The 24,898-nt window shown below is 42.4% G+C and overlaps 2 protein-coding genes across 2 annotated transcripts; one reads left to right on the top strand and one right to left on the bottom strand.

Annotated features, from left to right (window-relative positions):
* Positions 1-219: 219 nt before the first annotated feature.
* GEMIN5 (gem nuclear organelle associated protein 5) lies at positions 220-17,161 on the bottom strand. The gene is made up of 28 exons (XM_015641697.2): positions 16,965-17,161; positions 16,660-16,814; positions 15,964-16,145; positions 15,483-15,634; positions 15,141-15,269; positions 14,843-14,975; positions 14,291-14,450; positions 13,467-13,679; positions 12,700-12,785; positions 12,136-12,230; positions 11,414-11,550; positions 10,159-10,232; positions 9,582-9,763; positions 9,331-9,470; positions 8,715-8,886; positions 8,268-8,495; positions 7,659-7,772; positions 7,333-7,461; positions 6,936-7,031; positions 6,519-6,656; positions 6,084-6,231; positions 5,842-5,961; positions 4,709-4,919; positions 3,913-4,170; positions 3,121-3,283; positions 1,937-2,507; positions 1,406-1,502; positions 220-826 (listed from the first exon to the last, which is right to left on the bottom strand). Exons 1-28 carry the CDS (start codon positions 17,131-17,133, stop codon positions 671-673), a joined length of 4,608 nt encoding a protein of 1,535 aa, XP_015497183.1. The 5' UTR covers positions 17,134-17,161; the 3' UTR covers positions 220-670.
* A 70-nt stretch (positions 17,162-17,231) lies between these two features.
* Positions 17,232-24,503, top strand: MRPL22 (mitochondrial ribosomal protein L22). The gene is made up of 7 exons (XM_015642107.3): positions 17,232-17,299; positions 17,848-17,893; positions 19,098-19,233; positions 20,378-20,443; positions 20,758-20,835; positions 21,661-21,730; positions 22,866-24,503. Exons 1-7 carry the CDS (start codon positions 17,248-17,250, stop codon positions 23,075-23,077), a joined length of 660 nt encoding a protein of 219 aa, XP_015497593.1. The 5' UTR covers positions 17,232-17,247; the 3' UTR covers positions 23,078-24,503.
* Positions 24,504-24,898: the final 395 nt, after the last annotated feature.

Here is a 24,898-nt window from a genome sequence, read left to right as displayed (position 1 = left end):
AAAACCTTGCTCCTAAAAATGACTTAAAGACAGGTGCTGTGTTCACTAAGGCTTATGTACCCTTGTACTTTTCATAGAATTTACCTTTTCTAACAAGACAGACAAAGACTTTAAGCTGTAAAACTGGTCAAAATACTACATATTCAAGACTGCAAAATCCAGGATTGGTTTTAGCACCATTCTAGAGAACTTATTTCTATACATCAAATTAAATACTAATTAATGGTGGTAGAAGACTTTATTTAAAGGAGAGAAAATGAACTCGCAATGCTTTTAAGAACAATAGTGGCCTAAAGGTCAGTTTGCTTACAGAAACCATTGATTTTCCTGAGGGCAGCTTCTCTTCCTCCTCTGTTGAAAGACTACACAGCTGCTCAAAACTTTCTCTTGCATGTAAACAGCAAGAGCTTTCATTAGCATAGTGTCCAACAAATGAAAAAACTACAAAAATCCGTTAGAACAGTTCAAGCCCACGCTCTACTGCTTTTTAGTTTTCTAACAGTCTCCTTAAATAAGTATCAGTGGATCAGCACAAATGGATGTGGATAAACCTGACATTTTGTATCAGTAACAGCCACAGCCATCAAAAGAATTCTTCACTTGCAGAAAGAGCAGCCTTAGTGTTAAGTAGCTGGAGGCAGCTCAAGGAAGACAGCTTGGTCTCCAAACGTCATGTCAGGAAGCTCCTGCCAGCCTTTTTGTAAACACCAGCACTACCCTGTTTCCTAAGGAGAGCCAGAGCCTCTTCCTGCAGCTCAGGAGGACACTGGGATCCAAGGTGAAGGAGCACGAGGCAGCACTCCAGCACGTCAGGGAATGGGAAGACCTGCAAAAAAAGGAACACAAAGTGATGTCTCTAGTTTATATTACAGTTGTTCAACATCATCAGGCAGCTCTCTAAAGACACTGCTTTGTACCATTCTCAGAACAGCCAGTCAGGAGTCACATGCATTTTCTCTTCACATTTATGCAGGTTTGCCCCTTCTTGCCCAATCACCATGGTTATATGTTTTCAAATCTGTGATGTGTACTTTCTACAGATCCTAATCTATAAAGGCCATTTTATAGCTTAAATTTTTTATTTCATTGTTTATAAACTTATTTTTTCATACATAAGTAGCAAGGGATTACTCTTAAAATGCATTTGATGATTCATACAGGGTATCTTATTGAGTTCTCCCACACAGGAGCTTTAGCTATGCTTTCCAACTGCATGGGGAAAATTATACTCGAAAGAAAAATGCCACCCTGGTGCCATGTGTCAGTTCATTTTCAAAACTGCCACAGGATCACAAGGAACATCCCAGTTCCTTTCTGTATCCTTTCACAGAAAGGGATTCTGTGATGAGGCTGCCCTTACAGAATGACTTTTTTCAGAACTGCAGTGGCTCTTCTGAAAATTTACCTTTAAATTGTCTGGGAATTCAGCTAGTTTCTGCTTCGCTTTCAGAAGCTGCTTTGTGAGCTCAGGGAGTGTAACCGGTTGCTTTGCTTCATCGTTGCTGTCAAGAGAAGAGATGGTGTAGTGAGTAACTGTTTTGTTAGGTGACTTTTCTCCTGGACAAGGAGCACAGGAGAAAACTGCCATGTGTTTTATGCTCTAGCTCGTTCTTGCTGAAGTCCCAAACAACGCTCAACAAAGAAACAGAACTCTTAGCTCATGCTTAGGCTTTTCATTATCCTCCCTTTTCCAAGCTGCCCTGTTTATTCACTGTAACAACACCTCATGCATCACAAAACTATTCAGCTGCACTGACTTTATGCACGTGGTGGCTCAGCCCAGGGGAAATGCAAGATTTCTGAGCTGTATATTCAAATGTTCCTGGGTGATGAGATGGAGATTAAAGCCAGTCTAGGCAAAACCAAAAAATCTGCTGTACAAACACACAAAAAAAGCAACACTTTTCAATCCATTCATTCATGTGCTGAATCTTACCAATTCATCTGGTTGCTGTCAGAGCATGGTTTGTCTAATTCAGTCTGTGAACTCTGTTCCAAGTTGCTTCCCTGGGTGTTTCCATTTGTGTTTTCCTGGAGATTGTTCCTCTGCTGCTGATGCTGGCGGATCATTTCTGCTAAAGTCTCCTGGACCTCAGCTATGTCCCTCTGGGTGTTCTGCAAGGCAGCCATCTCTTCTGAAAGGAGTACTTGGCAACCCTTCAGTTTTGACTGTCTGTCTACCAAATCAACAGAGTCAGTTCTTGAGTCGTTCTGTGTCTCACACTTAGGGACTTCAGTTGTACTGCAGAGGTTTTCACCCATCTCAGCTGCACTTTGAACCGTTTCCTCAGGGGATGGGTCACCTGAAATACAGCTCTCAAGAGCTGTCTGCTCACTGGGACACAGCACAGGATCCAACACAGCCTTCTGCAGGCCAAGGGAGTCTCTGGGTGGGTTCCACCACAGGTCATAGAGCAGTCTGTAAGCCACAAAGCCCTCCAGACTCCTGCAGGCGTCCATGCTCTGAGAGTTTGTGCTGTCCAGTTTGTCTCTCAGGTCATCACAGCCTAATAACGAGAAAAGGATTACAAATAGTTCATCAAACTTTCCAAAGACAACAAGCAGATCTGGTAAATGAACCAGGAAACCCTGGAAACCCAAATCAGGGATTTACTCAGATGCTGGCAGAGCAGTACACAAACTATGAAAGCAAAAACATCTTTGGCATCTTTATGAACACAATACTCTGTTCTGGCTAAAATGTTCTTATCAGCTACAGCAAATTCTTTGGTTCCAAGCTGCAAAACACAAGAGTCACATAAACAAGAGCCACAAACTAAATGCATTGCATACTCTAAAACAGAATGGGGGACAAGTTGGAGTATGTGTTGCTATGAAATGAACACAACATTCTAATGTCCCCTGTCTCCCTAACTGAAGAGAATTCACTCCATTTCCTATATCACTCACACCAGGTGACGCAGCTGAGCTTCCTTCCACAGTCAGGAATTTTCATTGCCCAGTGGCCTTTGCACTAGCCAAATTCCACAAGTTTCCACAGATATGGCTATGTCTTAGTGCTACCAAACATTATTTAGCCTAGGAACATTAATGGACACAGCTGTGCTGGCAGGAAAGAGCCCTGTCAGTGCCACAAGAGACACAAGGGACGAGACTTACCCTTTGGAAGGATGATAGTGCAAATCTCCTGCATCAGAGTGAAATTCCCAGCATCGAAACTGCGGGTCACAGCCCCAAGAATACTTTTCACTGCCTCATCCCACACACCCAAGTGACAGCTCAGGGCTGCAAGGGCCAGGTCATGGGAGATATGGAAAAGCACCTACAGGAAGCACCAGAGAGCACAGTTAATAGTTTCATTGCAAAGTGAGCTGATGACAACTGTGGAAGAGCCCATTAGCACATGACTTGACCAAAAGCAATTCTAGTGACAATGCAATTTACAGTCTCCTTCATGCAGGAGACAAAGCATTTCTACATCACTTGGAGCTGTAAAATCAGCCACTGTGTTTGCCTGTGTCTCAGATGAGAAGTGGGAGCAGTGACTGACTGTGGTCACAGAGAAGAACAGCAGGAGCTCCAGTCTATGGACAGACCTTGCAAAGTATTTTGACAACAAGCAGCCCTACCACCCCTAACAGTCAAACACAAACCCCTGAGTAAGTGCTGAGACTACTCAGCTCTGTCAATCACTCCCAGCCAGCACACCTCAGTGGCCCCAGTGCTGACCCCTAACACCCTACGTCAGCTCTTACCCTGCAGAAACAAACTGGTGGCTACACAAAGCTGTCCCAGCTGCTGATCATCTCTCTCCCAGACTAAAAACCCATCCTGCAGCAGGGTGCAGACATCAGTTCTCTGGGAATGGCTGCTGCAACACCACAGAGTGGCTGGGTTTACTGCCTATGCCCAAGTAAGGATTTGTGCCTGCACAGATCAAAATCCATTTACCTGCTTTGGGTGTGTGTTGCTGGTTGAAGGAGGATGCTCAATCCTACGAAGCTGCTCCTGTGCACATGTGGCTTGTTCAGTGGTGTCCATGCCCAGCATGTTCTGCCACACCTCTGTCACCATGTCAAAAAATGAGGCCTCTCTGTTCAGCTCCCAGCTGTGGTAACAGGGGGGCACGGGGCTCTTTCGCTCACAGGGGTTCCTTTCACTGAGGCACCTGCAGAGCACTTCATTCAGGCAGAAAACAAGCCTTTGTCCCTTTAACAAGGTGAAAAAAAAACCAAAAAAACAAAACACTGAGCTGTTGCAACAAGAAAAACAATCCCTTGCAGGTAGAGTGACCTAAGAGCATCATGCCTGGTAGCAGCTTCTTAGTGACAGAACCTAAGGGAAGTCAGAAGGAAACCTCAGAGCAAGCCAAGGCAGCCACCTGCTTCTCAGTGCACAGTAAGATTTCAAATTTAAGCCTCCAGCAGCTGGACTTCCACTTGGCTCATTTGTTCCTTTAATGTAAACAGCAAGTACTTCATTTCTTTCTTCTCATGATCAATATTACACTTAGAAGAAGAATCCCACTTTTCTCTACAACCTCTCACATAACAATCACAGAGTTTACACACCTCCCAACCAGGACCATTCCATAGGGTCATTCCAATACACTCCTGGAAAAACGTTTTGAGGCAAAACCAGCCCAAAGGACTATTTGTGGACAATTAACATATGGGAAGTGGTGCCAAATTATGTCAGTCTGGAGAGAGACAACTGAAGAAGGTGGAAAGGAAAGAACCAGACTCACAAATAAAGTTTTGTGCTGCTGAAGGACTTCCTGAGCTCCCACCCAGTTCCTGGATAACAGCAGGTCTTGGGCACATCTCAAAGACAAAGTTGCTGACAACTCCTCCTCCCCAGATACCAGAGCAAGCTCAGCAGCAGTTTTAAGAGATGTCACATCCCCCTTTTTTGACAACACTTTAACCGCATCATAGGGTGAGGAAGCTCCCAAATAACTGAAAAAGATCAAAGTAAATCAAGTTGGTAAGTACTAAAATAGTTTTTAAATTGTATTGCAACACAGTAGCACAAATATGCAAATGAAGATGACCCTGGATTTTCCACAGGTTCTCAGAGCTCTTGTAGTTTTAAGTAGTACACTTTCTTATCAAAGTTTATTACAGACATATAGACTAACAGACATTTCTTATCAAAGTTTACTACTGAACAATCTGATGCAAAGCCACAAAGGGGAAGTCACACAGCCTTAAAGTCAGGACTTAAATCTCTGGTGGTCTGCATACCACACATGGCTTGGTGAGCAATAAAACTAAACAGATTCAGAAAATAAAGGTTATATTCAGCTGTTTGTCCCTACTGCATTTCTCTGGGTTTCAGGCAAATCCTCTCCCAGGTGTGATACCCACAACAATGCCAGAACTGAAATCAGCATCAAGCAGAGGACACTACTCTGGCTAAAATATTTCAAGGGGTATTAGTAATTTTGGTAATCACAAAGTTAACACACTCCAGTTGGAGCAGGATAACCCAATGACCAGGGTATTAGCCAAGGCTTCAAGAAACTCAAGATGAACTGCTGCATTGCATGCTTCCAATGGCAAGACTGGAAATCTCAAATCTTTTTGCAGACAGCCTAACCTTAGTCTTGCTAGACTAGTTTTCAGAAACTTCCAGTAATGTCTGTGGAAAGACATGTCTCTCCTGTAATATGGCATTTGGGCTTTCTGCTCTGAACTGCTCTCTGGAGCTTCTTTTCCCACCTACATTAGAGGAAATTAGTGAGACAGGCTCAGAATGCACCTTAGACAACCAATGACCAGACCAGTTAACCAGATCAGATTTCAACTGATACAAAACCAAGAACCTTCTTTGTTTTAGGCATGGAACCAATTCTGCCTTCTCCCCAGTAACACTCACCATTTGGCAGCCATGGAATAATGACCATCCTTCTCCAGCAGAGCTGCCCAGCTGGTGTAGAGATCCTTCAGAACTGGATCTTCTGGACGTAGCCTGGCCTTAGCCATTACAATTGCTTCCCTAATGCACATAAGGGAAACCAGACAGAAAAGTTCATCTGTGTGCAAAGAATGAGCCAAAACGCTCAATCTACCCCGCCAAAAAACCCCAAGATAAAGTTCTAAACATAAATATACAGCAACCTGTAATAATTGTTCACTTTCAGGAGCTCAATAGCCTCATAGACTTTGTGGATGGACAGGAGATGGGAGGCAGCCTTCACATATTGCTCCTGAAAACACAGCTGCTTGGCAAAGGCTTCCACTGTCCAAACCCAGGCCTGGTACCCAACTGCAAAAAAAAAGGCAACACCATTTGAGGCAGTTTTATAACTGGAAGAATTCCTGTGTGATACCCTCACTGGTCTCCTCATTATGTACCTCTTCTCTGCCCCAGGTTAGTTTCTATTTCTTAACCATCCTAACACAAGTCAATGAAGTGGGGGAAAACTAGGACTTGTAAGGACTGCTAATCATATCACAAAGAACTAATTCCTGAGTTTCTGTCCAGAACCTCCAGAATGAGGGGACCCTTGGCAGCCAATTCCACCAGTTTATGTGGTGCTAGAGCAAACTTACCCATGGGTGACATTGCTACGAGCTGGTCTGTCAGCTCCCCCCTCTCAGCAGCTGCCTGGAGGACACCCTTCATGTCTCCTTTCCACAGCATGAGCTGCTGGAAGAGCTCTGCGTGCCCATTCTCCAAGTGGTGCTTTCCTGTTGGGAGCAAACACACTTCAGCATGAGTACAACAGCATCATTTGTCACAGTAAAATAGCTTGGCAAAAGGGAAATCATTCAAGCTTAAGATAAGGCAGGTTTGCATCTGAAAGATGTAAAACTATCACAGGGAAAAAGATGTATATTCTTCTCACACAGAGCTGCATCCTTAATCCTACACTGTAATCCACAGTAAAGAAAACTCAAGTGTTTTTCCCAATTTGTTTTCTGCTTGAATAGAACAGTTAAAGTGGACATATTCTTTATGCCACTTACCTTCCATATCAATCATTTTGTGCAGAGAATCCCTGTCTGTGAACAGCCCCAAGTGGATGCAATCCTTGAGGTCAGGGGACACATCTTCATTATTATCTAAACCAGAGAAGAATGAATATTTAGTATTTAACACAAAACTGTGAATTGGAATGTGCCAAGTCACTGTACCACTCAACTGTTGGCAAATATTTCTGTCTTCTACTTTCTTTCCTGTACAGAAGATGTAATAATTTGTTGGTCAACACTCAGATCTAAGTTTGATATCACACCAAGTCACACTCCTTGATAAAGGTGAGGATTTGAAAAAATAATGTCCTGTGGTTGAAGTCCCTGGAGACTTGATTTTGAGTACTTGGGAACACCTACCCTCTAAGTATTTTAAATTTTATACTGATACCTTTAGTTTTCAGACATGCAGCCAGCCTCAAGCAGTCCTGATATAATTCCTCTTTTGTTCTGTGATCCATTAATGTGCTGAAGGGCAGAATAGAACGAGGCTTCCTCTTCTTCAGAGAGGCATCAAGAGCTGAAAAATCAGACAAATTTTAGTCACTGCTGCTGCAGTTACAGCAGAACTCCTCGATTTATTTCAAAAGCAGACTTTTCTTTCTCTAGCACTAATTTGGTGTCACATTAGGAAGGGAATCTGTACCCAAACAAGCCCAGCATGAGGAACTGTGCCTTGGCCCAGGACTGTTAAAAAGCCCTGAAACATATACTAACTTGGTTTATCTTTAGGTGGATCCTTTTTCACAGGAGCAGCTTTCTGGGTCACAAAAGGTTTTGGCAAGCTGAACGAAGAATAATCACATACAGATGAAGATGTATCCCTGGACACTGTGGAGTCAAGTGATTTAAAAAAAGGAAAAGCAATGAATGGGAATGCACACAGAATAATTCACCTATTCACATTCTGTTATGGTAATTTTGAAACAGACAGAAACCAAGCTTTACTTTGCCATAGAACTTAACAGCTTTTTAGGGAAAGGAAATATCAAGAAAACAGAGAACTGTCAGAAGGCTAAATGAGATGTCAAGAGACACCAATGAAGACCCAGCAGTATCATAAAGATTTATCAGTGCTGATCAAAAATTACATTGTTTCAAGCCAAACACAGTAACTCTCTTCATGAGGCCAGAATCTTGTTATCTAAAGACAATTAGTCCCAAACTAGTTTAGGAAATTATAAAAGGCATTCCAGAGCCTTTTCACTTCAAGTGGACAATTTCAACAAAACCATACAATGAGAAAATCTGCATGAAAATTAAACTTGGTGATGCTGAGGGCTGAGCAGTCTGGGAAACACTGAACTAAGATGATTTGATTATTACCAGTCACAGAGACTTTATCAGCCAACTCTGCCTCCTGAACTTCTTTTTCTTCTTCGTGGTCTGACACTCCATTTTCCTCCAGCAGCATTTCCTTCATGCTGTCATCTCCATTCATGGCATCATTTGCATCCTGCTTGCCTGGACTCTTGCCTACAGGCTTTTTCTTCTTCTTGGCTTTGACTTTTGGCTGTATACTTCTTTTCTTCTCTAATTCTATACTCTTTTTGCCTGTAAAAGGTGTAAATTTTAGTGTATTTACTGCCCCTGTCTCAGGATCAACACTTAATTTCCAAATAAGCATTAAAACCTAGACACAGTTTATTCCTGAAGAGGAAGAGACAGATTTGGAATACAGCACAAAAACTTGCCTCATTTCAACATTGCAAGCCTCCATTTCTCAGCTCCAACATCCCCTTCAGGAAAGATCTTCTGTTTGAATACACTCACCCTGAGGAGGCCATGTGTGCTCCTGCTTGGAGATGTGCCATTTGTGAACAGAAAAATCATCTGCTCCTGTATAAACACAATCTGAATCCACTGGTGACCACTGGACACTCAGCAGGCGGCCCTGGTGCCCTCGGTAGTTGCAGAGTGGCTCTTCCTTCATCACATCCCACACCTTGGCAACAAGAAACAAATCAAATTACTCAGAAAGTCACTTCTTCACCTAATACCCTGTATTTTCTTGTGAATTGCACAGGTAGGAACTTCTCTTTTGGGATTTTGCAGGGGTATTTCAAACACCAACATGCAAATGGAGAAAATGCAGGCCTTCCTTTGTTTGCATCAATAAAGCTGCACAACATCTTTCTTTTCTAAGGATCCAAAGGTGCTAATATGAAAACCTTAATGACTGGACTTACAAATCAATTCACAAATCACAACCTAATCTGCATATCAGGTATCCAGAACCAGCAGATGGTTACCAAAGGTAAACTTGCAGTACCTCAGTAATTTAACTCACGGTACTTCAATAATTTATCTCACAAAAACAAGTTTTGTTCTTTGATCAGCTGTGGAATGGATGATTTGAAATACAATTCTGAGGTGCTTGGGACAATACCTGTGCAGTGCCATCATAGCAGGCAGACACCAATCTTCCTTCGTGGTGGGGGCTCCAAGAAAGACTTGTGATTTTAGCTGTGTGCCCAGCCAGAGTTCGAAAAGGCTCTGTTATCATCAAAGGATTTTCTGAAGAGTTCTCTGAAAGAAAAAAGAAAAATTATTGAGTATGGCCAGAAGGATGAAACAGAAATAAACAACAACAAAAAAAAAAAGATGCCAAGATTTGGAATATAATCTGCAAATTGTTACCTACAACATTCTTCAGATTATGCACATAAATGGTGGCATTGATGGAGCCTGAAGCTATCAAGTAACTCAGCTCTGGCTGGCTGCCATGATCATGGTGCCAACGAATGGCATTGATCAGCTTGTGATGCTGCTGGATGGTGCAGAGCAGCTTCAAGTTTGGTGCCTGAAATATTTCAATTGAGCTGAAATGTAAGAACAACAGTGTAAGAATTTCAGTAGTTGGTGTAAGTGGAAACTTCTTTGTTATCTGGCGTGAGCAGAATTAAAAGACATGAATTAGAGCAACTGCATTTGTGCTTTTTTTGGATTCAACTCAAAGCCTGGTTTCACTGATCAGCAAAAGTACATTTCAACCACGAGTGGATCCTTGAAACAGAATTTTATGTGATAATGAGGATCCTCCATGCCAAGAGCAGCTACAAGAAATAACAGCAGGGAATGCTGTATTATCATGATTCAAATACATCAGCAGTGAAAGAATGGAGACAAACCAGGGCAACAAAAAGTACTTTTGCTTCACCAGTGACTGCAGACAAGATCAGCACAGACATCACCTTAACCCACAAGTGGGACATACCCATCCTCATTGCCAAGAGCCAGGAGTTTGCCATCTGGTTTCCAGCTGATCTCTGTACGTGCAGGCAGCTTGTGCTGCAGAAAAAAGACAATTATTGCCAAAAACTCTTAAATCTCTCTCACATACATTCAACAGAGCAAGGCTGGCAACTGGACAGAGCTGCAATTGGTCTGCAAAATTAGAAGTTATAAAAGCGTCCATTGCTTTTGCAACAGTGACATAAACCTGAGCAATTAAGACTGAAATAAATGATGCAAGAACCAATGATTGTTTTTTATTGTTCTTTAGGTCTGAGAAATATTTGGAAGTTTTTGTCTGGATGTTTCATATCCTTAAGACTCCTTGGAAAGCACCAGACAATGCAAGCAAATTCTTTCACACTTCAAAAGAAACCAAAGTTTACTTTTAATTATCCCTATTCCTTTGAATTCAGACAAAAGCTGAATTTAATTAAAATTTACAACTTAGATACATTACATTAGACATTAATAGGACCATTTCAATGCCTCTGACATTATTCTCTTAATCCCCAGAAAGTCTTAACTCAAGGAAGAAGCCAAAACCCAGCTGATACAAACCAGTACCTTTGGTCTGACTCCAGCTGACTTTAAAGAACTAAAGATCCAACCCACTTCACTTATTTTATACTTTCAATTAAGAAATGACCGATCACACTTGAGATCACTCAGTGATCACCAACCACTCTGCACTGGCTTCAGTATAAATGGAAACAGCCTCCTGCAAAATCATGATTGTTTTTAATGAATTTTTTTAAAAAAAAAGTTGATGGTTGAAGCAAGGGAACTAGAGGAATTGAGGTAAATAACTCATGCATGCTCACCATGTGCTCTAAGCCAGGATATGATTCAGGCTTAGTTTCAAATGCTTTGAAACTGGAAATTTTTTATTTTAGACAGCCACACACAGTTTTAAACCTAAACCCTATCCCCCCTTTACCCTTCCCAGGTAAATCACAGTGTAGAAAATTAAGCAACTGATGCCAGAAAAAGACGTTGCCATGTTGACACTAGGAGAAAAAAAATACCAACCACCCTCTTCAGACACAAACATATAAACTCTTTAAATAGTCTGAGTCAGTTAGTGTCACTGAAGTTCATCTTTGGAGAATGAGGAGTTCAAGTTTTTTCTTACAGATACATCAAAAAGGCAAAATCAGAAACTTACAATTATAAGACTATGGAAACTCTGGTGTGGTTACTATGAATTCATAAAACTCCCTCATATTCATACTCACTTTGATTGAATTGGTGTCTCTGATGACTTTGTTGATGTCATTTGCTTCTCCATTAAGCTTCCAGGGATTGTGTTGGAAAACAATTCCTTCTCCAGCACAACTATATAAAGTTACAGAGGGCTGTTCACTTTCTTCTCCTATCCAACAGAGAAAAAGAGCTAATTACATTCTGTTCTTCATCAGTCTTCACAGAACTAATCTCTCCCACTATAACTCAAAGCATTATTTCAAAAAGCAATACATATCCTTCAACTGCCTGTGGTCCAGCAGCAGGAAATTCTCACAGCACAACCCTATAAAAGGAGCTTTCATTTCTACCAACAGATTTCTCATAGCACAATCACTGCAAACAGTAAAATTCCCTTTAAATTTTAGTCCTTAAAAGAAAAAAATCCAAGTTGTGTAAGAAGGATTAAGTTCAAATGGCAGAAGCTCTGGAACCCTGTGAAGTTCCTGGTCTGTAACACCCTGAAGCAAGTCCAGAGGTGTGGGGCTCTACTCAAACCTATTTCCTGAACCAGAATTCACAAACTACAAGAGCTTGGACCCTTGCAAATCTGTTAACAGCTCCTCAAGCAGAGCACATTCTTAGCTGCTCCAAAGGATTGGCACCAAGCAAATGGGGCTCTCCTTCTCCTAAGAAGGGAGGGAACAGCAGCTTCATGGAATCTGTGTGCTCTGCATGGACATTCTACTTTGTCACAAGGTGTTGGAAGACTCACCAGCAATCAGAGGAGGAGTTGCAGGACCCCAGGCTAACGTGTACACTGTCTTCTTGTGGTAAGTGCTGGAGATCTGAGGTGGCTTATTCTTAGCACTGGGCAGGAAGATAAGGAAGCAGGGGCAGTCAGATTTTAGCAAATGGAAATTAAAAGAAGATAAAATCAAAGCAACATCCTAAAGCCATGGCTCAACCAAGCTTTCTTTGCCATCTGCTGTAGGACACTACTACAACTGTAACATAATTGTCCTGGTGACCTTCCCCTCCTTGCTGCTCCTCCTTCCCTGAGAATGTCTTTCTGGGTAAAGTCTTCCTGAACTCATGTCTTCCCACAGGCGATCTCTGGTTATGCAATTTTAAGTTTACCTTAAAGCAAGTTCACCTTAGAAGCTCACAGACATAACAGAAATGAAAAAATGTGCTGAAAATCCAACTGTTTGACTAATTTTAATTTAATATCACTCATCTAACAGCAAAGGTATCCCTCAGAAAAGACCACACAACCCCTGAGTGGTAACACACCAGCAGGATCTGACGCTAATGAATTTGAAAGCTACTTTTATACCTGCTGGACAAGGTGTCAAATATGCCAACTTTTCCATCATCTGTTCCAAAAGCCAAGGAGCCTTCCTTGGTTGGATGCCAGGATAACTGCAAGAGAAATATAAAGTGACAAAAATGACCTAAGTAAAGAACACTTTATTGCTAAAAAATAAAAGGAAAATGCTGCAACTGATGAGCAAGGACCTGATACCCACCCTTCCAACCACAGCCACTTGATTTGATCACTCTGCTCTGAGTGTCAAAGGCTTTTCCCCTTCCAGTTATGATGGGATAAGATGCAAGGGACTAAAATCATTAAAATGCTATTTGATAGCTACATTACAAAAAAAATAGCTGCCAGCTATTTTACCAGGCAGTAGCTTTTGACCAATCTGTGGTTAAACCCCAACTGAACACAACTGTGTTGGTTGTATCAGTTTTCTGTATCTGTCGAAGTTCCCTGGAGAGCAAGGGCAGCCATGGACGAAGCAAGGATGAATCATGAAGAAGGATAAAAGTGAAGAAGTAACATAACAGCCAGCTGGACTTCAGCTTATTTCCACTAAATGTACATGCAAGCTTCTAGGATTGTAAATAGGTATAAAAACTTGCTTCCAGATTCTAAATTGTATTGTATACAGAAATAATTGAGTATAAAATGAACAACTTGGCTTTATTTCATTTTAGTTGGGACAAACCTTCAGAGTGAAAGAGAGAGAAAAACATACTTGAAAAAAACGGAGTGAAAAGAGATGGGGGAGAGAAAAAAGGAATCCAAAGCACACTTACTGCTGTAACCTTGGACTTTATACTTTGCCAGAAGGTTTTAACATCATAAATGTTGTTCATGGACAGAGTATTCCACACTCGGATCATGCTGTCCCCAACCCCGATGGCGAGGCAGCCAGTGTCCACAGGGGAGAAGGCAAGGCTGTAAACAAATCCTCCAAGGGAGGGCATGGTCCAGCTGCAATCCAGAGTTGACAGATCCCAGCATTTCACCTGAAGAATATTTAAGGAACAAGGAATGGTTAAATACAGAGTGAGAGATAAGACAAGAAAAAAACGAAGTAGAAGTGAAATGAAGAATCAAAGGGTCAAATTCAAGGCTTGACAAGATGTGATCTGAACCCAGAGGATTCCATGTCACAGACAGGGCTGCAGTAGCTGCAAGACTGGAATGGACACAATGAATATATTTAACTAAATTTCTCTTCCAATTTCAAAGCATGAAACACTCTGCCACCTATAAAAGGCCAAGGATTGAAAAGAAAACTCAATTAAAAAACAGATGCATTAGTTTGTACAATTAAATGATTTTAAGAAGGTAAACCAGGCCTTTTAAAACTGTTAGTGGAAAAGATGTGGAAAACACCTTTCATTAAATTAAATTTAATTTCACTCAAGTCCAGAATGTCATAAGCATTCACTCCACCATGGTAAGAGGTTTAGCTCATAAATAACAGAAACATACACAACCTGTGCTCAGAACAAATGTTAGGAAGTGATGTTATAAAATGCTAAAATAAACCCACTGCAAGAGAAAAACTGTGGCCACTCAGTCAAACTGCATTGTAGAGGCATTCCTATGCTAATTTTTAAACAGTTCTTACATCTCTGTCCATTGAAATGGAAAAAAGGAGTTCTCTGTCTTGGTGCTTCACAGAACTGAGATTGAACACAATTCGGGAGTGGTTTTGTCCTTCTGAAGATCCCAGAAGAGTCCACTTGCGTTTCCCAGGCTGGGTCAAATTCCAAAGGAGCAGTTCTCCTCTGCAAAATTGGAATGTATTTAAATTTTTCAATTCAGAAGAACAGAGGCTCTATACAGACCATATCACAAATAAGCTGCAAGTCACGAGTAACAGAGTTCTTCAGACATCCAATGCCTGCACAAAGCTACACATACAAACACCACCAGAAAACTGACCATTTTTCCCAGTAGATGGGCAAACCCACAATTAGTGCTATTAGCAGTCAACATCCAGTTGCTTAAAGACAAATTATAGGACAAACAGTAATTTTCTCAACACCTGAACTCTAACTCTTGGCCCGTTTTCTCCTGTTACACTGGAAAGGAAGGGAGAAGGGGGTGTGTTTTCTCCTCAGCACTTCCTCCAGTAGGAACAAATGAATCTGCAGCTGCTGCTGAGTGCCCCACTTACCCAAAGCCACTGGACACAATCTCTGTGGGCCGGGCAGCAGGCCAGTGCACAGTCAGCCAGATGCGCTCCTTGACCGCCGGATCCACGGCTCCACCTCTTCTCTTGGTGGGTGGCAGCCTCAGAGTCATCACACCTGCAGAACCAGGAGGCATCACTGGACCTCACACATGGAAATTCTCAAACAGATAGAGGAGTCCTGTCAATCTGCAGCTTTAATGACATTCCCCATGCTTTTAGCACCCAAAGGCTGCAGTTCAAGAGCTATTCCACACCTTGTGACTGTTTATCTCTTACTTACTCCTGCCTCTGGTACAGCTCCATATTCGTATGGTTTGATCCTTGCTTCCAGAGGCCAGGTAACAACCTTTCTTTGTGGCTGTGTCCTGTATCAGCTCCCCATTTGGAACCTTGCCTTCCTCTGAAGGAGCTGTTGAATACCATAGAAGTCATGTTATTATGCTTTAAAATTCAAAGCTTCATAAAAAAGCTGAAAATTATATTGATTTGTATCAGAACATACTTTATTGAACTTATCAGTTGCTTAGCTAGTTACTAACCTTCTGTAAAAAGTTCAGTCCTCTAGAAGGACATTTACATGAACTAAAAATTACTCCACAAACTGTTAATCATGTCTACATACCCTGGAGCTCATCCTGCCAAGCAGCTAACCTTTCTTCCCCAGGCACAGGGCACCAGGCCAGACAATGGATTTCATCCTCATGGCCTCTCAGCCGGTGCACGACTTCTCTCTTCCTGCTGATATCAATTATCACCACCATGCCATCCTTGTAGCTGAAAGCAGAGTTTTAAATTAATGAAAAGATTATTGGATGCTTGTGGAATAATATCCAAGGTGATTTACAGGCTCTTTCCAGGGTCACTATCACCCTATTACAGAGAAGCCAGCCTGGACCATTACACTTTTACAGATTTCTTTGCCTTTGCAGGTTTACCAAATCTAAATGTTATTTCTAATTTGTTTTACTCCAAAAACTAAAAGAACAGCCACCAAGACCTCTTAAAATTTAACTTTCAACTGTGTAGCAAAACCTCACAATTAAATTCTTGCAGAAGAAGAGTGACAAACAAAACATAAGGAATATTAATTAGTGAGCATTTACCCAATGGCCACCAGATTTTCATGATGAGGAGAACAGGTGAGGCAGAAAACAGTTCGGGGCTCTGGGAAGAACTGCTGGCTGTCACTTCTGTTGTGCCAGTAACAAACAATGACACCTTTCTCATCTCCAGACACAATCAGATCTTTCACAAGAGGTGACCAGTGCAGCGCCGAGATCGCGTTCTGCAGGAAGAACACCATTGGAACCGTTTAAAGCTATTTTATTGCAATCTAACAGAGAATATCAGGCAGGAAATAATCTGTGAGCACTGCCCAGCATCAGTCTGGTTTGTCCCTGAGGGTCTCAGTGCTTCCAGGCTTTAGAGGATGGATGTAGTTGCTGATAGGGACTCCTAAGCCACAGTAACTCTCCAAATATACATTTAGTCTGTCCTGTGGGCCACAGCAACTTGCTGAGATCATTTTAGGCGAGCTGGATTAAGCGGCAGTGAGTCCAAACCACGAGCACTCTGCTCCACTGCGGCTTTGCTGGCGAGCACCAGCTAATTACAGCACGGAACAGCGCCGCAGGCTACGAATAAAGAGCCGGCCGGGAGCGTCCAACGAGTTTAATTCCACCGGCTTTGAAATTCATTTTTGGGAAAAGCATCCTGAGCGTGCTTTGTGTGCGAGCCCTAAATCACCGCGGGGCAGCCCGCGCGTCCCGGTGCCCCGTGCCCGTGTGGCCGGCTCCCACCTGGTGCAGGCTGTACTCCAGCACCGGCGACAGAGTCCCGCTGTCCCAGATTCTGACGCTTCCATCGTCGGAGCTGCTGGCGCAGAGGCTGCCCTGCCCGGGGCAGTGGCAAAAGGCGAACCCCGAGATCCTGTCCGTGTGCCCGATCAGCTCCCCTGCCGCGACAGCGAGAAATCCTCACGGGGAGCCTTCCGAAACCTCCGGCATCCCAAAACCCCCGCCTCCCACGTGCCCTCCCTGGGCTCCCGGTGGCGGGGAGGCCTCGCGTCCCCCCTCGCAGCGCGGGGAAGCTCTTGTGACGGTACCGTAAAACGCGGGCGCGGCGGCGGCCACATCCAGCAGGCAGACGCGGTGTCTCGCCGCGAAGCCGAAGAGGCGGCCGTCGCTGCTGGCGTCGCTGCAGCGGCTGCTGTACCAGTTGGGGGAGGCGGGCAGCGCCCGCACCCCCATCCCCGGACCCGTCTCCGCCGCCATCGCCCCGGCTCCCTCCGCGCCGCCCCACGCGCCCCGGGCCTTGCCGCCGAGCGCCGCGCACGCCGCCGCAAACTGTCGCAAACCGCTCCCTTGCCCGTGCGCCCGCCTAGGGCGATGCCGCAAAGCGGGGCCGGGAAGATGGCTGCGCGCTGGGCGCTGGGCGCGGGTGAGGCTGAGGGGACGCGGCGCTGGTTTGGGAGGTTCAGCTTGAGAGGAGGCCACCGGGATGGAGAAGTTCTCGTATGAGGGAAGGCTGGGAGAATTGGGATTGTTCAGCCTGGAGAAGAGAGGCTTCGGGGTGACCAAGTTGCAGCCTTCCAATGTCTGAAGGGAGCGTCTAGGAATGATGGAGTGAGAGTATTTACAAGCGCCTGGAGTGACAGGATAAGGGGGAGGGCTTCAAACTGGCAGCGAGTAGGTTTAGATTAGATATTATGAAAACATAATATGAAACGTATTATGAAACCACCTGTGAGGGTGGTGAGGCCCTGGTGCCCAGAGGAGCTGTGGCTGCCCCTGGATCCCTGGAAGTGTCCAAGACCAGGCTGGATGGGGCTTGGAGCAGCCTGGGCTAGTGGAGGGTGTCCAGGGGTGACTGGACCAACCTAGGTGACTAGGGGTTGGACTGGATGGTCTTCAAGGTCGCTTCCAACCCAGACCATTCTGTGATTTTGTGATTCTGCTCATGCCTCACTCACTTTCCCTTCCCTTCAGGTGCTGCCTGGGCGCGGGGTCTCCTCAGCTGGGCACGGCCAGAGAGGTGAGTGTGGCTCTGTCACCCATGTCCTGGTGCCCTGGGCAGTGGGACAGGCACTGCCCTGCTGGGGTACCTGGGCTGGGGCCATCTCACCCAGCCCTGCAACTGTGGGGAACACCTCACTCTCTTCCCCTGTGGTGTCTTTCTGTGCATTCAGAACTTGTGCCATGATGGAAGTGTCTCTCTCCTCCTTTCTTTCTGTTGGACATCCATATTTTCTCTGGCTTCATAGCTCAGGTCACAGTAATGTGGTATCTGTGCTGTCCCCAGTCACTGTTTTCCTTAGCTGCTCAAGTTTCCCCTCATTCTGGAGGAATCCCATAGTTGTGCTGTAGGAGCACTGGTACTGCCAGCTGTAATTCTGCAAATATCTGAATATTCCATGACATTGAAATGCATGTGTTACGCTGATCTCTGCTCATAGGATGTGAACAGTGGTGTACAATGCCCTTTTGAAACTGGTCAGCATGCTCTGTTTGCCTGGCGTCTTTAAGATGCTTTGCACGGGTTGGCCACACACACAAAGATGTTCAAGGCTCAGTAAAACTCAGTATTTGGTCTTAAACTCATCTGTTTCTTGTAGTCTCGAGTGGCTGCCCAGTGCTGCTTTATCCAGGCAGCAGGGGGCAAAATGTAGCTTGGTTTCTCAGAATCTGAGGTGAGCAAACTGCCTGAAAACTAATTTTATTACTATTGACTGTGTGATTTTTGTATTGACTTGATTGTGTTTGTGAAGTAGTTTAGAACACTTCTCTTTTCAAATTTCACAGTGTTTATAAACCTCTAATGCTCTGAGATACTTATCCCCTTGAAAAACTAGAAATTTTCACTGCTAAATATGTTGTTGGTAAAAGCTAAATGAGTATGGAAAGTACCTTGGGAAAGGTACAAATGGTTTGTGTGAATCCTGAACCCCACAGGAACATCAGAAGAGGGGTGACTGTTACATTGTGTGACAATCTGAGGACACTTAATGTGGAATCTCATACCAATATTCATGGTTTGCTTTAAGAAGCTTGAGTCTTCTCGCTGAATTAAAAGGCCCTTTCAGCATAAACTATAAATTACTTTAATAGCTTGGTTTTTTGAGTACACAAATGTGCTGGACCTGTTTTTCAAGACAGCAAGTTCACAATTTTCCAGATAAACTGGGCAAGGAGAAAGAACTCTTGTGCTCAGCAGCTGAGGCTGTGGTCTTGTCTTGCAGGTGGCTGGCATCTGGTAGCCTTTTTCCTCTCTCATGCATCCACACAAGCACATCTCTGCAGAAAGTTGGGAAGTGGGAGAAGAAGAACAGGATTGTTTACCCTCCCCAGCTGCCTGGAGAGCCTCGCAGACCAGCTGTAAGGACGCACCTGTGAATGGCCTTACCTGAGAATGTTCAGCAATTTCTGAACAGATTTCTGTCACTGCACAGGATGACTGTACAAGGCACTAGTCTGAAAGCTTGTTTGCTCATTATTTAGGAATTTATTCAGTTTGGCTGTGTTGTAGAAGTTAATATCACTTGGAATGCTTCCCATCTCTAAATTATATTGGAGCCTGGAGTTACTTGGAACTTATCACCTACTCAATGTGTGATTCAAGATGTAAGGGGCCCATCCTCTGTTTGTAGAAGTTTCTGAACTACAAGGAGGTAGAATTTTTACTGTCAAGAGCTGATATTCTGGAATTCCCTTGTTATAATTTTTCTTCATTGGAAATTGATGTGTTCTGGCTTCTGCTAGACACACTGCTCAGTACAGTAAAAGTATTTACATTTCAAAGGAAGAGGGATTTTGTGGGCCATGAGCATTTACTGTTTGTTCCTGTGAACATTATGGCCTAGGACATAGAAATCCCTGCTGTGGACTGTGCTGACTGATGCAGGGTGTGTGAAAATGCAACTATTGACAGGTTAATTTATTAAATCAATGTTTTACCTGTTTATCAAGAGTGCCATCTTTTTCAAATGTGTATTGATGTTAGATTCTACCAGCCGGTGCTGGCCCCTGTTAGCAATAATGTTAAATGGGTCTGTGGAGGCAGCTCTTCATGCCAATCAAACTTGAAACCCTCTTCACTTCTGAATTAAGTTCATTCTGGTAATATTGTTTATTTGCTGTCCCACTAAGTTGAGTTGACAGCAGAGTTTTTATTTATTCAGCCTTTATTTTTAAGTCTGAATGGGCATGTCAATCGTTGCTTCTAAAGGTGGACAGGATGAGAGGAAAAGATGGTGATAAACCTTCTGATTATCCTTTTCAGGACTTCTGCTTATAAACTAAGTGTCATAAGATTATATTAAAATTTCCTGTGTGCCAGCAACTTTTTCTAGGGCTTTCAGTTTCAAACGTCAAAGCTGTGCCTGATGTACTGTTCTCATAATAAGCAGAGCCATTCTTATTTTATTCCTAGTAGGGACATAGATTGTGGAGTAGGCATGGATTCATTCCTGTTTTCCCAGCAAAATTACTCATCCTTTAACTTTTTTTTTTTTGCCCCTAGGAAATATATCACTGTCGGAGGGAAATAAAATACAGCAAAGATAAGATGTGGTATCTGGCAAAACTGGTAAGCAAAGAGTTCTTTGTACTGTGCTTGAGAGAATGCAAAATTTAAATGGTGTATTTGTCTTAACAGCCTCATTCAATCACAGTTTAATCAGCATCTTTATAGCAGAGTCCTGGGGATGAGCATGGATCTGGACAGGGGATGGCTGTTTGCAGTTTGGTTTAGGTATAAGGTATTGCATTGAAGAAATGGTAATTAAGGAAACTAGAGTATTTTTGTTTTTATAATAGCAGTATAATTTAAGTAATGTCTTCTGAATAAGAGAAAGGAAATATTTGTAAATGCAGAAGTTAATTTTAACACTTTGATTGCAGATAAAAGGAATGTCCATTGATCAGGCTCTCGCTCAGTTGGAATTCAATGACAAAAAGGGAGCAAAGGTGATCAGAGAGGTAAATAGCAATATTCTTTAACACTCATGGTTTCCAGAAAATTTTAAAATCAATTCCTCTCACCAGAAGTTTGGAGATGTTTCTACTTCTGTGGGTTTTTGTGTTTCAAGTAAGCCTGTTGGGAGCATGTTCTAAGTACATATTTTTGTTGCAGCCATGTAATGCTGTGACTTATGAATATGTTTGGGTCACTTGTGCTGGCTGTTCTTACTTGTCATAGTGATAAATTCCATGTGGGTGAACTCTCTAGCAGTTCTTGGTGTTAAGTTCATGGTAAAAAGTGCAGAATCCTGGTCACTAATTGTGTGCTTTGGCTCTTAAGAAGATGAAGGATAATAAGAAGAGGACTGAGTTCTGTAAAGGCACAAAAGCTTTGAATACACTGTAGTTGTTTGGATTCTCAAATTACTCATTTTCTTGTCTGAAGCATTGATTTCTGGTATAATTATGTCAAAGAAATGTCCTGTATTAGCTTAAAGTATTGATTGGACCAGGTCCATTTTTCCCACCTTGGAATTTATTTCTAGTTGCATGTCTAATTACACAAAGGTCCATGGATGGAAAGCTGACAAATGCTGGTAGAAACCATCTTTTCCACTTCCTTTCCTCCCCAAAAATGTAATAGAATTGTCCTGAGGCTTTTTCATTTTATGCAGGGAACATCCTTATGTAAAAGATGCTTGTCTTTTAACAGTTTTTATCTCTATAAAATACTTTTTCTATAACTGATTTAAACTTGCAATTTCTTTCATGTTATCTGGAGATAAGAAATAGCATTGCTTAAATTCCTCCTCAGTATTTCCATTTCTTTTCCTTTTGTTACAGGTTCTGTTAGAAGCACAGGAAATGGCTGTAAAAAAGCACAATGTGGAATTCAAATCAAATTTACACATAGGTACATGTTTTAAATTTAGTGCATTAGAAAAATGTCATCTATCTATCTACTCTATCCTACCTATGAAATGTGTTATATTTAATAAGATTTTGATGCTTGAAATCATCATAAGTGAATAGAGGACAGTTTCTGCTAAACTTAACTTTACCAAAACATGAAAGGCACATGTTTGCAGCATTTTTAAGATGGATGTAGCCATCTGAGAGTGGAATTTCTGCTCCTTATTGAATAGAAGGTCCTGAAGAGGAAGATGCTTGATACAGATATGAAACATTGGACAACAAGAAGCAAACCCTTTCTTTTTTTGTTTTTAATGTTGCCAGTCAGAGATGGTGGAGGCTTTGTGGCTGGTACAACTTGATTTGCAGGATCAAAGTTAAACTTCCATCAGACACAGTATAAAATTAAATGGGTAATGACAGTAAACTTCTTAATAAAAAGACTTGTTGATAGATGATTTGCAAGATAAGCTTGTAATAACTAAATTGCTTTTTAGCCTAGAAAAATGTTAGGTAAATGTTTACCCTTAGGTGTTTTGAGGCCCAAAGGAAAAATTTCCCATTTTGTCTAATACAGGATAAATTTTACTAAACTGACCTCATAAGCTTAAAGTCATCTGGACTGTAGAGAGATTTAATTGGAATTCTTTGGAGCCTTCCAGGCCTCTGCCACAAGAAGGCTCAGCTGTAGTGCAGGACTGGATGTGCAGATAATGAAAATACCTGTGATGAATGCAATAAAGGGAGGAAAGAGGGAGAATGAAGTCAGTAAAACTACAGGAATTCGTGAGACAAACTACTGAAAGGCAGTGAAACAAATGCCACCTTCAGAAGAGCTGTATAATCTAGTAAGTGCTCAGTGTGATTTGTCCTTCACCACATATTTATCTTCATGTGCCTGCTTTCTAAATTCACCTTTTTGGTGCTCCTGAGGAGCGTTAATGCAGCTCACGAGTTCCTCTGTAGCAGGGATCTGCTAAATGTAACAGAAGAAAGATGGAGGGGAGAATCCCGAGTAGAATTAACTTTCTAGAAGCAGCCATGAAAAATACCCTGGCAAGACAGGTGTTTTATTGCAGCTGTAGCAGTTTGTTCTTGACTGAATAATCTTCTCTCCCCTCTCCTTTTTCCTTCAGCGGAGTCGCAGACGGGCAGGGGCCGTTACGTGAAGCGGATACGGTACCATGGCAAGGGCATGTTTGGCATGATGAAAATCAGCAGGTGCCACTACTTTGTGAAGCTGGTGGAAGGTCCTCCTCCTCCCCCTGAGCCACCAAGGACTGGCTTTGACCAAGCAAAGGAATATGTGCAGCAGCTGCGAAACAGAACCCTTGTTCACACACTTTAGAGGCTGTATAGGTGTCTCTTGTTAGGCAATGTAACTATATAAAGGAATAATTAAAGTCATGGTTTAGTTATATCTTTGGTGCTGCTGGAGATGGATGATGTGAGAAAAATCATGGGTTTTTTCTTATTTGTCAAATCACAGGTATGGAAAAATCTTGGAGCAGCAGGATGTTACTTTTTCTGAGTTGCTTGGACCACAGCATTTAAACCTGGACTATCAAATCTAGAAGATACGGTGCTGAAAGAAAGCTTGGTGTCTCTGTTAGGTATGGTGGGCTATTTATTGTAAGACAATTCTTGACAGTCATGTTGCAAGATCAAGCTTCAAACTAAAATTTGACATTTTAAAGTAGTTACATTGGAAAAAACAAGTAACAGTGGACAAAACCAAGTAACAATAATATTTCAGAATATCAGACATCAATTCTGGGTTTATTTGGGCTGTAATAGCCTTCATTGTGTGTCTTGGGCATTGTGTCTGGGAGTGGGAAATAAAAAAATCCTTGGAAGTTCAGGCTTTGGCAGTCAGTAGGTGGCAATATTTAGTTTGTCAGAGAGGAAGTGGTAGTGAAAACTTCCAGAATAGTCAAACTGGTTTGGGTTTTGCCCATGGCTTTAATAATCTGATATAGGCATGGAGTTCAGGCTGTCCTCTGGAAATTCATTGTGGGTAACAGGCAAAATATGGAGAAAAGCTTTTTTTTTTTTGATGAAGAGTGCACTAATTCTGCATTGTTTGGAAACAAAGTGCTTTTGTAACATTGAGGAAAGTGAAACACTCCATGGATTTAATATGGAATGGCTTGTTGCCTATACAAATCAGGCTTTGAGGTCTCTGAAAAGAATCCCATTTTTATCATTAAGCCTTTGAAGAGAAAAAGACTGAGATTGATAGGGGGAATCTCATTTCATCCAGTCATATTTTCAAATCAAGATGACCAGAGTCGATTACCATCAGTATAAAAACAGAATGAGCAGCTGCTTTTACATGCAAATGTCTGATATTTAGGCCTTTCTTTTCCATTCTGGGAACACAAGAGTGGAAGACAGATTGCTTACCTCATCTGGGTCTTTTTACCTCAACAACTCATGGTAGCTTTTCTTACACGTGTTTACTTTGATCAGTACTTGGATGATGGCAAAGGGATAGTTCCTGTAAGGAAACAAATTATTTTTACTGTCTTAACAAAGGTTGGTACAGAGTGATTTCTTCTGGCTACCAAAGAAAGGGTCTCATGATGCTGGAGAGTATTAGGGGATGGTGAAGTTATACAAGAAGCACATTGAGAGCTCAGTGCCATTATTGGGGGCTTATTTGCTGTCTGGTTGTCTGCAGTGCACTTTCAAACACATTTCTTGCTGTAAAGCCACGATTTAGTAACTTGCCTGAAAGGTGTGTTCTGATAAAACTCTCTATCTCTGCAGTCCCTGATGTGTGTTTGAAGAACTGTTTCTGTTGTACTGTGATAAACAGCTGTGCTGGGTTCTGCCAGCTGCCCTTAAACTCCTCTGTCAGAGTGAATCTCTTACAAGTTGTAGCAAACTTGAATTGTTTATAATATTTTTGGGGATCACTGATCTGGGAGAAGACTAAAGAATCACAAAATAATCCAAGTTTAATAAGCATTTACATATATTATACTCTAGACACATTTAAATATCTAAAACCTGGTTTATAGGAATTTTATTCCAGTACCTATTTCTCCTGCATGCTGTAGATTTTGCTTCAGATCCTTTCTGGACCTCCAGAGAAGGCTGTATCCTTAGAGATATCATTACTCTGGCTATGAATCCACAGACAGAGAGAGAAGTGAGAATGTGA

This window comes from Parus major, chromosome 13 (genome assembly GCF_001522545.3).
Source record: "Parus major isolate Abel chromosome 13, Parus_major1.1, whole genome shotgun sequence".
In the NCBI taxonomy this organism is placed as follows: domain Eukaryota; kingdom Metazoa; phylum Chordata; class Aves; order Passeriformes; family Paridae; genus Parus; species Parus major.
This window is presented reverse-complemented; position numbering and strand designations above follow the sequence as displayed.

Coding starts and splice junctions, on each gene's coding strand:
- GEMIN5 (XM_015641697.2), bottom strand. CDS start 17,133: ATGGCGGCGGAGACGGGTCCGGGGATGGGGGTGCGGGCGCTGCCCGCC. Junction 7,462..7,658: donor TCCACCTAAAGATAAACCAA/GTTAGTATATGT, acceptor CTGATTTTTCAG/CTCTTGATGCCTCTCTGAAG. Junction 4,171..4,708: donor AGCAGCACAAAACTTTATTT/GTGAGTCTGGTT, acceptor ACCTTGTTAAAG/GGACAAAGGCTTGTTTTCTG.
- MRPL22 (XM_015642107.3), top strand. CDS start 17,248: ATGCCGCAAAGCGGGGCCGGGAAGATGGCTGCGCGCTGGGCGCTGGGC. Junction 20,444..20,757: donor TGTGGTATCTGGCAAAACTG/GTAAGCAAAGAG, acceptor CTTTGATTGCAG/ATAAAAGGAATGTCCATTGA. Junction 20,836..21,660: donor GAGCAAAGGTGATCAGAGAG/GTAAATAGCAAT, acceptor CTTTTGTTACAG/GTTCTGTTAGAAGCACAGGA.